Consider the following 13,367-nt stretch of genomic DNA (forward strand, 5'->3'; position numbering starts at 1 on the left):
AAACATTGAAATGGAATCATAAAATATTTAGTATATTGTGTGTTGCTTTTACGTCCAACAGATGGCGCTGTTTTTCAAAAAGCAAGTTTTTTTACCTGTGATCACAAGTGTGACATTTATATAATAGTAGGTACATAAAAACACGCGCGTATTCGAATGCAACGTTGTGTCAAAATTTCAAAGCAATCGGTGAAGAACTTTCGGAGATTTAAGATTTTGAACAAACGAACATTTACATTTTTATTTATATAGATAGAATGACAAACCTAACATTTATTAAATGAAACATTATTGTTGGGAAAGAATAAAACTGAAAGGGGGCAAGTATTCCTTAAGTTATATTTTAGCGCTTTAGTATATGAGGTTAGTTACTTTTTCTTGGAAACTTTGTACTAAAACCTAGATATATTCTCAATAACAAGAATAACATAGAGAAACATGTTAAGGTTTTATCAAACTTTCATGTCCAATACGAAAAATTAATCATTCAATTTCTTAATTATTTTGGATTACTTATACTGATATTCAAATTCATCTTTCAAGTCGCTTTTATAACGCTGCTTTAATTAATTCTAGCTAGTGTATGTTATTGAATGTAATGAGAAAATTAAAGACGTTTAGGGTAAAAATAAAAAAAACTAAAACTGAAACGTTTGATTTTAGTGATATTTGTACCAGAGTTTCTGTTGATGAAGTAAAAAATGGGCTTTCATTAACAATTGCAAATTGTCTTATATTACTTCACCTGCTTTGTATCAAAGTTTGTTCAACAAACTTCTACAGTGCAGGACCAAACTTCGTAGGTTGACTCGTAACTATATGGAGCCCCCTTAGCATAGGACTAAACTTTCCTCGAAATTATGTCAGGCATAATGTGGGTTCAGGTGTAAGTTTTCAGGCTTATTGAGCTTGAATTTAGCATCGTATTTTGTGTTCATGGCCACCTTGTGTACTCTTGGTAGATTTAAAATACAAATATTTGTATTTGACTAAACATGGTGTATACATGTTTTAATTTACTGATAAATATGTCACAATTAGAGATTATAGTTTTAGAATCGATACAGTTAGATTCCCGTGTTTAATAAGGAATCTAGAATAGTTTCAGGAGCAAAGGTTACGCTGTTTGATTAACATTTAATTCAGAACGCATCTTGTATCCACAAATTTTATTTAGTGCATAGCATTTCTTTACTATCCGCACTTCCCAAGATGTTAAAGTGTTTTGAAGTGTAAACATTGACGGAGGATATATGACTGATTCTATGCTGTACTTTGCGCATGCTCTTTAATACGTGAGCTCAAACAACGTATTGTAGAGCCTGCATAGCCAAAGTTTCACCGTGGACATGTAAATTTGTATATAACGTAAGAGCGATGCGGTATAGGAATCCTGTCTTTATATCTAAAATAATAACTTAAATGAAACATCGATTTAAAGACAATTCTAAACTTAATATTTTAATAAATTTTATTATTCAGAGTAGAAAAAAGGAAGAAAATTAAATCTATTCACAAGATATATCCTGAATTAAAGGAATCTACAACCAAAACGTTTTATTAAAATACGTACATAGTTAACACTGCACTTACCCTTATACTGTTTTTCTGAATCATAATTGGCGGATTTCAAACTTGAAATCACAGCAATGGGGACAAATCCACATTCTTCTGCCAATTTGTTTATTTCACTACAATAATTTTTTGACATATGGGTTAACGGAATATATTTTTCTATCCCCTGTGGGTAAACAGTAATATAACTTTAACAATGTATGTGTCTGTATATATTTTCTGTTACATTCAAATTTTGAATTTGTTAGTAAAAATTGTTTATCAAATTACTTAAAGGAAACTTATTAATACTACTATTCTTGACGTTAGTTTGTCTATAAGACAGCCCAAAACTTCCTTAGAATAATAAAATACAACACTCTATTTCAATTTTTTATGTTTAAATAACATCAGTGTTGCAACAATATTCTAAGATTCAACTGAAAGGATAGTATTTATATTTATGGCAAAGCTACTAAGGCTATCATGCTATTTTTCAACTCCTAACAACAGAGAAGACAGCCATTCAACAGCACCCAATTACCCGCCTTCCACACTAAAAGATTAACTGCCACTTACACTCACACCTTAAAGTGAGTGGAATATTCTTGCACGGATTCGCACCAGACTTATATGATTGAATTGTCTATATTAATATGATAGTGTTAAGTGTTGTAGGTCCATGTAACTACTTCGCAGAGTGTAGATGGATCTTCAAAATTGGTAGTTTCAGTTTTATAGTTTGTGGTTTTTATGAGCGTTTTTATTTTATACCACTACTTCGCACATTTGGTATGGAAATTCATTAAGTCCATGGGAAGATACAAAGAAATTTTCAGTTTTGCCGTTTTATGGGCGTTTATAACGCCTCCACGGCTGAAAGGGCGAGCATGTTTGGTGTGATGGGGATTCGAACTCGCGACCTTCAGATTGCGAGTCGAGCGCCTTATTCACCTGGCCATGCCGGGCTAGGTGATTTATTATCGTTCTGTTACTGTTATGTGGTATAGAACATGATGGTTGCACTTTGTTCATTGGCTAATATCTACCTAAATGTCTTTATCATTACAGGTGATTTATTGTCGTTCTGTTGGTGTTATATGGTATAGAACACGATGATTGCACGTTGTTCATTGGCTAATAGCTACCTAAATATCTTTATCATTACAGGTGATTTATTATCGTTCTGTTGCTGTTATGTGGTATAGAACATGATGGTTGCACGTTGTTCATTGGCTAATATTTACCTAAATGTCTTTATTATTACAGGTGATTTATTATCGTTCTGTTGTTGTTATATGGTATAGAACATAATGATTGCACGTTACAGCTATAATGGTAAGTTAAGAATTTCCAGGTGAAGTCTTCATGTCTATCAGACTAAGGTTCTGACACCATTAGTTAAGCATATAGAAAGTATCAACCTCTGCACAGCGAAGATATCATAAAGGTAGACTCCACCAAGAACAAACATCCAGTCATACGTCCAAGTCAACATAACATTTCCTCCATGAGATGCAAGTATTAAAGAAAATTCATTCTTTACGATCCACAGACATATCTCATGGACGTCTTTGCCTTTGATTTAGTCAAATTGTCTCTAAGGAATCATGAAATTTGAACAAAAGAAGGGTAAAACATGAACTTTAGTGTATTACACAAAAGCTTCCTTTAACAGACATTGTCAATAACAAGGACAATCATCAGTCGTGGAAGAAGCTGCAAAGCCTAGACAATCAACCTTGTATTCTTGACATGGATCAAGAACGTCCCTCAATAAAGCTGAAGACATTTTCTCATATATAACACGTACATGTACAAGTGATAGTGGGAGCTATTTGCTCACCATAGTAATTTAATAATGAAAACTGTAAACGTTCACTTCTTTTGTTGTTTATACTTCTACATTCATATATATAACTAAGAATCCATTTTCCTACCAGTAAAACTAACTAACCAATATTATGAAAGAAAACCTTTGTTTAAGGGGCTAATCTCCTTTACATGGTAATTCAATTCTTTGTTCTGTTTCCACCCCCACCAACGAAGACAAAGGATTGGACTTTGGGTGATAACATTCTTGCAATAGGACAAAAATATGATCAGTTTTTGTTTTGTTTAAAGTTGTGGAAAGTTTTAGTAAACACTTGTATCACCTGATAAGGTAGGCTTCATTGACAGTGTTGCTGCAATTACGTTAAGAATACAGTTTGTTTTTAACTGACTGTACTTTGACATGACGTCCATTTGCGGCTGCGAACGTCCAATTCAGTATCAAAATATATATCTTCTGGCAATGATAAGGTAGAAGCAATATATAACATTTCTTTATTTATGTTGTGGATAAAGATATGTCTGAAAAAGTGTAGTATTGGTTTGGAAGCAATTCCACGTTTAGTCAATAAGGCAACTTATCAACTCTGGTTAGAAGATATATAATATTCAATACTTCTTCAGACTATTATTATAATACTTATGCATATTTCTTTTCAGTATTTATTGTTAAATAATTAGTAGATTTCAGAGTTTTTATTAGATTCCATTAATAATAAAGTGACACATTAGCTGAAAACAGTATTTGCTGCGTTTATCCCAATTCTTTATTTAAACTGTTAATTATAATGAAGAAGATGAAAATAGAAGAAACATTAATATTTAAATGTTTCGAGTGAACCTTGATGTGACATTATAATTAAGGCAATATTTTGGAATACATACTCCATTACTGAATAAATTTTAATGAAAAGTTATTGTTTCATTTTAAGAATTTTAATGAAACTCTAGATATTTAAAATCTATAATATTCAATACTTTTTAGATGATTTATTTATTTTTTACAGAATTAGTAAAGTTCATTAAGTTTTTATTAGATTCCGTCAATAATCCACTTTATTAAAGTTCTAGATTAACTTACAACTCTGTTTTTCTCTAACACTACAATTAGTCTTGATTTAATCTGATAACTAATAACATCTTAAGAGTATATTGTCTAAGTCATGTTAACAGAATTCAATTAGAATGTTTAGACTGAAAACAAATCTCTAGAACAGTATTATGAACGGTGATTGTTCCATCAGCATTGTGAGTTACTTCATATTTCTGAAATGTATTCCAATAGTCTTCCAAGAATTTTTCGACATTTTCCAATGGTATTTGTTTAACGATTTCTTCGGGCAAAACGGATTCAAAGAAATCTGTAAGTTATAATAAAAAAATTCTTACTGTGAGTAAATATAAATAATGTTCACCAGTCAACATAATCTCAAGATTACTACTTCGCTGCTTATTACTACTACAAAGACCACTGACGGCAGCAGCAATCGTATCTAAAAATAAATTTTAATTAAAACTATGTAATGACATTTAACACTACAATACTGTAACAGTGTCTATTTTTATAAATTAAAAAGCCAGTAATTTATTAAATGTAAAGTGTCAATTGGGATATAACAAAACCGGAAAGAAATTGAAGTTCCTGGAGTTATATGTTAGTGCTCTAGTTAGTTTTATGTAATAGAGAAATTCTGTCGTGTAGGATGACTTAATATGATTGGTTGCGTTCTTTCTTTTTCGTGCTAATTTTGTCACTTAAGATACATAGTTTCTTAGTTAACTAGATTAAATGCAACTGAAAAAAATCAAAACTTGTAGGTAATTCATCCTTTTCAAGCGAAAATATCCCAATATTCTGAAATTAACCCGAATCTTAAAAATCAAGTAATGAGTGAAGCACTTCAAGTGTTTTACAACAACAGTGTAGAAAATATAAATTAAACCTAACTCAGTTTAAGTAATAGATAAATAGGGTTAAAAATCTAATCCGTAAATGCATAAGATAGTTTTAAATGAGTCTAATAAAACTATTCATTAGCTATAAACAATAAAGATGTTAGCGAACAGTTCGTTTTCATACATAAATATATATGAAGTAGGTACATTATCACTTAAACAACAAACAGGATAACATACAGAAACATATCAAGGTTCTATCAGACTTTTTATGTCCAGTACAAAAAAATGTAATTATGTAATACCTAAATAATATTGGAATACCTATATCACTATATAAATTCATTTTTCAAGTCACTTCTAAAAATTTATCAACTGTAGCTATTAAAGAGCATGTTATTGAATGTAATGAGAACATTAAAGGTATTAAGGAAAGAAACTGAAAATTTGTAATTTTACTAATCCTTGTACCAAAAGTCTTTCATCAACAATACCAAGTTAAACTGTAACACTTCAGCTTTTAATTTCATATGTATATATGTCCAGCTAACTCCTACCCCCTTTATTGAAAGACAAACCAGTTTGCATTATGCACTATCCGATACCTGAAAAGCGTGACACCAGTAGAATCATACTTTCTGGTACCTATGTAGCAGTTACCCACGAAATCTTCAGTTATAAATTATTATAACCTGTGATTTTAATTTTAATTTTCAGGATTTTTGTTTCTTCATTAGCTTAATATCTATTTGATTTTACTTACTTCTAGAAAACCTTGATCACTAATCTTTATAGGTTGTTACGTATGTTCTGACGAATTATTTGTTTAATTTACTCTAATAATATACTCTGATTATTTCTAAAATGACAAATATTTGTATTTGACTAAACATGATGTATACATGTTCCAGTAATTGATAAATATGTCACAATTTGAGATTACAGTTTTAGAATCAGTATAATTAGATTTCCATGTTTGATAAAGTTAATTCCAAAAATGTATAACAAAAATGTTTTCTATGTACGTATTTTAATGAAAATCCTTTACTTTTGATTCAGAAAACAGTTTACGGGTAAGTGTAGTGTTAACTATGTACGTATTTTAATTTAACACTACACTTACCCTTAAACTGTTTTTCTGAATCAATTGTAAAGGATTCCCTACTTGAAGTTACAGCAATGGGGATAAATCCACATTCTTCTGCCAATTTATTGAATTCACTATAATAATCTTTCGACATATGGGTAAACGGAATGTATTTTTCTATACCCTGTTTGTAAATATAATAATTTGAACATTTTGTGTACATTTTATGTGACAATAAAAGCTTGAATTTATTAACTTAAACAGCTTATCAAGTTACTGAAAAGAAATGTATTGATATCATTTATAGTAACATTATTCTGTCCACAACATACCCCCAAACATCCTTAGATTAATAAAATATAATTTTTTATTTCAATCTATTATTTATTTTTAACCTAAATACGTAGCGCAATAAAATTGTTGGTTTCGCCTAAAGATGATATTTGTATTTATGGCTAAGTTACTATCTGCCACTATCCTCAATTTTGAACTACTGTCTAAGCCATTTAACAACACCCTACAACCCACCATCCATGCTAAGAGATTGACTGTCACTTTTATCACGCACTCACAGTGAATATTTTGTGATATTGCACGAACTCTTAAGGGATGAAGATATTTCCAAGTATATTTAATGAAATGGGATTTTCATACGTATTATTAAACATTTGACAATCAAGTTAGAAAGACAAGCAACAAGCGGATATTCTGGAGTAAGTTTGGAACTGCTACTGCAACTGTTCCAGTTTATGTATAATGTCTTGAATTCCAATTTTAAAGTGGGAAAAAATAAGGGTGTTGTTTCCTTTGATCAATTTCCCAGACGATGAAATAAAGAATTCGGCAATTAAAGTGATTTTCGATATATATATGAAGTTGGAAATATAGATTATGAATATCTAATAAGTTCTTTCTTCATATACATTAATTGATGAATCTAACATTCTTAAAATAATTAAACTGATTTGGAAATTTTGTTGAAGTAATATACTTTAATGTTTATCGTCCGTTGGCTCAGCGATATGTCGTGATGTTATAACGCTAGAACTTGGGTTTCGATACCCATTGTGGGCTAAACACAGATAACCGAATCTGTATCTTTGTCCTTAACAAAACACTAACGTTTTATCAAAGGATATTAACAATATACAGATTATACCCCCTTCCCACCCCCATTCCCTTCAACTCGGGCGTAGCACAGTAGTTAATGTGTTTGGACCATGTTTTAATTAAGCAACTAGACATAACCCCCAAAAACAATTTTTAAGATGCATTTTACAACTATTAAAATATGTTAGTGTATTAGGTGACTTTTTTAACAATTTCTTTTCAATAGATATCACTATTATAGGTAATAGATTTCTAAAATACACCTTGAAAATCGGTAAAGGATATAAAAAGCAATATAAATATGAGAAATAATAAATTCTCACGATGAAATACTGTTTCCACTCTTCCTTCATTGACATATCTAACCAAACAGAAAACTGGGGATCTGAGGCTATACCGAAAGAGAGAAAGTAGCCACCTGGTTTTAAAACACCACGAAGTATCTTCAGAAATTTTTTTAAATCTTTGACATATTGAAGAGAAAAGAAAGCGAAGACTTTGTCAAACATCTTGACCCATTGCGGGGGGGGTCCTAAAAATAAAAATAAAGATTATTGGATTTCTAAACAATATTAACTCTGTGCATATATATACACACACACACTAAAAATACAATTGTTATAAAGTTGAAATTATTTTCAAGATATAATTTGGATTGATAAGTGAGTAAAGTTACTGAAATGCCACCTATGCTAGCCGCCCCTCATTTTGCCACACTTACCCCCATAATTTGGTCAACACTAGGAAAGTTATCTGATAATGTTATATTATAAGCATCCACAAATATCAAGACATTTATAAGTAAATATTGGTTTTGAAACAGAGATAATACTTTATTTTGGAATATGTAAATAAACAAAACAGCCTTCGAAACCTTATTCAATCAGTATATTTGCATGTGTGATCTCACATAAGGTATAAAAAATACAGTTTATTGAGAACACAACTTTTAATTGAGGACCAATCAACAAATATAATGTCTTCATTTGAAGTTCAGAATAAAAACGTTGTCATCTGTAGAATTGTTCATGAAACACAGCGCCGTCTTTGTTTACTTTGGTTGTTTTAGTGCAAAACCACATTGGGCTATCTGTTGTGTCCGCCGCGAGGAATTGAACTTCGAATTTTAGTGTTGTAAGTCCGTAGATATATCGCTGTTCCACCGAAGGACATTTATGTGTAGGAAAGCACCTTTATTAGTTGTATACTGTATAAGACAGTTGAATAGATGATAGCAGTTAGAGAGCTTATTATTCGTCACGCCATCAGAGGGGTGCCACACATGTGTCGACCTAAGGCAATAGGGAGGGGTAAAGACGATGACATCATAGACATCTGAGACGATGATGTTATAATTCCACGAAGTATCATCAGAGGGCACGTTGCTAGGACAGACTAGAGAGAGCGCTAGGCGTAACGTCATAGTTCCACAAAGTGGAACCAGAGGACGCGACTATCTTATGGAGGGATAATATAATATTTTAATACCAGAGAGTCTGTTACTATAGTCGGATTGTGTTACTAAAGTTATAGGTGGGTGGTGTTATTAAGGTTCTATAGCCGGATGGTATTATCAAAGTTCTGGGATACTATTATTATAGGTGGCTTATATTACTAAGGTTAGACAGGCCGCGTTTTTTGTTCCACTTGGGGCATGATGGTGGGTAAAACAAAATACGCGGCCTAGCTAACTAATGAATGAATATTCACTGTAACATTCTTGTCATTGCCATAAGTGTGGTGGTACGTTTCCTCCCTAAAACAGTATTAATAGCTCCTTTTATAGTAACGCTGTATCAAGCATTATTATTTACGCTAATTACTTAAGCTAATATCAGATGACGCTAAAAGTTCTTTAATTAGGAAAATTTCATAAAGTTTAGCAAATCAGTGCTTTGAATTTGGCAATGAATAACGAATAATGAGAGTTCAGCCATATTATTTTTTTGAAAACTTTAGCTAGAAAATGATAATTTAGTTTGCTTGGCCTAATCATACTTATATATCTGCACGTCCTTTCACCCTAAAGATTTGCTACTTTAAATTGGCCATCTTTAATACCAATAACAAAAATAAATAATAAAAGATCCACTATTATTCTTAGGTGAAGCTGTAGTAAAATTTCAGACAGACAGCTCACGTGACGTTTTGCGTAGGCGGCGCAACAATTTTGGTCAAATTTGAGCGGTTTTGTTGAATAACTTTCCATCTGTTGCTTTTATTAAGACCAGATTTGATATCTAATTGTGGGTTGCAACGATATATCGGTTACCAAATTAGAAAAAAAATCCATAAACGTTAAGTATGTCTTTCTGTCAAATAAAATTTCTGTAATTTCGGTGCGAAAAAAAATAGGAGGAAAAATTCAATCAAAATTGGTGATTTTATATTTCGTGTATTTCTTAATAGATTGCCTTAAACTTTGGTGTGTGACATAAGGGTTCAGTAGAGCATGTCCTCTGAAAATATATGTTAGTTTGGATTACCAAAGTCCGAGCTACAATGTGTCTTGATTTCGTAGATATAACGTTACTGTACATTAGCTCTCAGAGTGTCAACACTTTACATCTCTTAGATAACTGGGTCCCTAAGCTTCTTATAATGTTTACTTCATTTGAAGATTGTGGTTTAGGCATTTTTTTCCACTATTTACGTAACTTAGATGGTTATCTAAGGGCAGCTTAATTTCACAACTATATTCATAGAATGTTTATACTCTCCATAAGTCCATACTTCAGTGTATAATTAACTTTATTTTATAGCTCGTGGATTATATTCATTTCCCTTTATATGTTTATAATAAAAAGTGTCACAAGTTTTTAACAATTCATACTAACACACACACTCAGACACATATATATGAAACAACTGGTACTTCTGTTAGTTTATTTCTTATCACGGTACTTTCAAAGATAACATGTACTTAATTCTCTATCTTAACTTTCTTTGTGTTACTTTTCAGTTTGATGGTTTGTTTACATTAGATACCATAACATCTCTATCAACAGGAAGTTTCTTTCTTTTTATCTTCAATTTTCACGACTATCTAAATTAATAGTTTTTTTTCGAAAGGGTTAAACATGTACGGTGTTTAAGTATGGGAAATTCAATTTTTTTCCATCTTCAAGGCCATGAACAACTCACTGTCGAAAAATTAAAACTTTATATCTTAAACTTACTTTTAATAACATTTTCATATATGTATTAACAGTGGGTTATGTGGGGGAAAAATCACATATGCTGACTTGGTGAGTCTAACTTGACTTCATATACAGATCTTCATTACCACTGTACACCATCATTTGATATTAAAGAGGAAAAATGAAGTAGGTATATCAATAACAAATGTACATTCTTTAAAAATATATATAATCAATTGAAATGGTTCAATCTAAAACATGTTTCATTAATAAAACCAGCCCGTTAAGGTAACTTAACACAAACCATATATATCTAAGTATATGACTATCTATATATATAGATATCTAAGGATAATTTTCTCTTTACCTTTGTATTATGTCTAAAACCATATATTCAATCCTTTCATGACCGTATGTTTCCTTAGCGAAGTCAACAAATGCTGGCAGAATATCAATGGCAAAGATTTTTGTCAAGTTTGGACAGTGTGATAAAAGAATGTTTTTGGTGACGTTGCCTGGACCACATCCAAAGTCTAAGACAATATCCCAGTTAGATCCGGCCATTTTCGAGACGTAATGTGATAGTCTTGACTCTATCCACTCTAAACTCTTTCTTGGTCTATTCGAACAATACTGGGATGGTTTTGAATTCATTCTAAAAAAATAAATCACCGTTGTATCAAAAGTTACGTTCATAATATATAAATACTGCACTTATAAGCTTTTCTGTTAGTCTTTAGCTTACATTAATAACTAGATATTTTACAAAAAATATTGTATGTTTCACTCCTTGTACTGACGGAACATATAAATCAATTATATTAAAATTCATGCTTGAAAAGTGGTATAGTAATTCTATAGAGATGGGATAGACATTATTATACACTCGCAAAAATATAACTTAAATTATAAATATAAATAAGTATAAATAATCTGTTTTAAGATCACTTCTCACTAGGAGACCTTCTAGCTTTTGTTGTTGTTGATTTTAGCACTAAACTATGAGCGCTCTTTCAATCACTCATAAACGAACCGTGGATTTTAGTTCTGTAAGCACGGAAACTTAAGGCTGATCCACCGGAGGATCTCTAAGTTTTGATGCCTTTTGTAAATTTTATTAATCTACGAACTTATCTATCGACCACAGTTTTACCACTTTATATCTTAATATAGTTTTACTGGTTTGAATAACAGCATTCATGAAATTTATAAAAGTCATTGCAGATTTATACAAAATATTCATTTTCTGTATATCACTTAGAAAAATTTCTGGTGTAGATATTGCTAAAACACTGAGTCAATTTCACATTTGTATTACAATACTTTTGTATTTGTAGTAAATTACGAAGTTGCATAATGGGCTATCTGTGCTCTGCCTACCGCTTGGTATCAAAACTCAAATTTTAACGACATAAGCCCTCATGCTTACCGCTAAGGACACTGAATTGTGATTGTGTATGGAAACAAACATTTTGGCAGACAAATGAAAACAGTCTGATTAACTGGAGAAGATACAGTTATCCTAATTTTTATACGGACAGAAGGCAGATGTAAAAATTTAAGGACATACATCTCTTATGAAACAATACTGGTAGCGTTTGAATATTTATACACTTGTTATGTTGTTCCTTAACTTTGAGGACCCGACATCACAACAGATAAAAAGTAATAAAACAAATAAAACAATAAATACCTGTTGTATATCTGTGTGGGTGTTGTTTTCACATTTTTAACGTCTAGTGGGTTTTAAACTTACTCTGCATACAGCTCCCATATCTCAGAGGCAAATTAATGGGCTTATAACTCAATTAATCCAGTTATCGATACGCGCTGTGGTTAGAGTACAGATTGTGTATCTTTATGTTTCATAACAAAGAAAAACAATTTTTCTGTGTACACAATATTTGTAGAATAAATCAAAATGTTAAAAAACCACAAAACCATCACATAGCAACAAAAACAACAATTATAAAATGAAAAATATTTCTTCATCTTTAAGAAAGAGTAATCAAAATCTACACAGAAGCCTTAAATGATACAAATTGTGCTGAATACACTTACAGTTTTAGTATCCTAGCCTCGTACAATCTTAAGTTAAATATTAAGATTTGCTTCATAAGAGATAATCCTAATTAACTAACTTACATTGTATAAGATATTATTTATTACTTACTTTAAAGCTTTACTGCCTAATATCTTTCATTCACTGTATCAAACACGACTAAGTTCAGTCCAATATTACGATCTTAAATCCCTGACCACCCTTGAGAAGAGTGATGTTCAATACACAAACAAAAAATGTAGTTTTTAGTTACGTAACCAGAAATACCAACCAATAAAAAATCGCGTTCCTTGAATATTTTTTTACGTAAAGTGACTGTATAGTTTCCTGTTAACACTTGTATATTGATAAGTGTACTGTTTCAAACATTAATTATCACTAGTTCATAAATATAAATTAATATCAATAAAAATAATAATCGGCTAACTACTGTGCTAGGACAAAGTATATCAATTAATAAATTTTAATTAATGTATTGGAGGACGATGTACTTACTATATTATAATACTTGTTTTTATACAAAATGCATGGTAGTCGGTTATATAAACACCTAAGTCTAGTTTCTATTAAATTCACTTTTTTTCGTAGATGCTAATTAGTTTATAGCGTTCGTTTCAGCTGCTTACATGAAATAAATAAATATCTGGAAGGTTTGAGGATCGGGTTTTATAAAATTCTATGATTA

At 31.0% G+C, this 13,367-nt stretch overlaps 1 protein-coding gene across 6 annotated transcripts in view; it reads right to left on the minus strand.

The window, feature by feature from the left end:
- Nucleotides 1–4,432: 4,432 nt before the first annotated feature.
- The window catches only part of LOC111086959, a 15,839-nt gene continuing 6,904 nt past the window's right edge, over nucleotides 4,433–13,367 (minus strand). For 2 of the 6 annotated variants that reach the window (XM_022391890.1, XM_022391893.1), the window contains exons 2-5: nucleotides 10,988–11,275; nucleotides 7,804–8,012; nucleotides 6,407–6,554; nucleotides 4,433–4,748 (exon numbers count right to left, since the gene is read on the minus strand). In XM_022391890.1, coding sequence (XP_022247598.1) covers nucleotides 4,564–4,748; nucleotides 6,407–6,554; nucleotides 7,804–7,989 — 519 coding nt within the window. In that variant the 5' untranslated portion in view covers nucleotides 7,990–8,012; nucleotides 10,988–11,275 and the 3' untranslated portion in view covers nucleotides 4,433–4,563. Of the gene's footprint in view, nucleotides 4,749–6,406; nucleotides 6,555–7,803; nucleotides 8,013–10,987; nucleotides 11,276–12,313; nucleotides 12,334–12,681; nucleotides 13,130–13,177; nucleotides 13,362–13,367 lie in introns of those variants that run through there. The other 4 variants (XM_022391895.1, XM_022391891.1, XM_022391892.1 and 1 more) reach the window with 4 other exon arrangements.

The sequence above is a fragment of the Limulus polyphemus genome, unplaced genomic scaffold (genome assembly GCF_000517525.1).
Source record: "Limulus polyphemus unplaced genomic scaffold, Limulus_polyphemus-2.1.2 Scaffold1584, whole genome shotgun sequence".
In the NCBI taxonomy this organism is placed as follows: domain Eukaryota; kingdom Metazoa; phylum Arthropoda; class Merostomata; order Xiphosura; family Limulidae; genus Limulus; species Limulus polyphemus.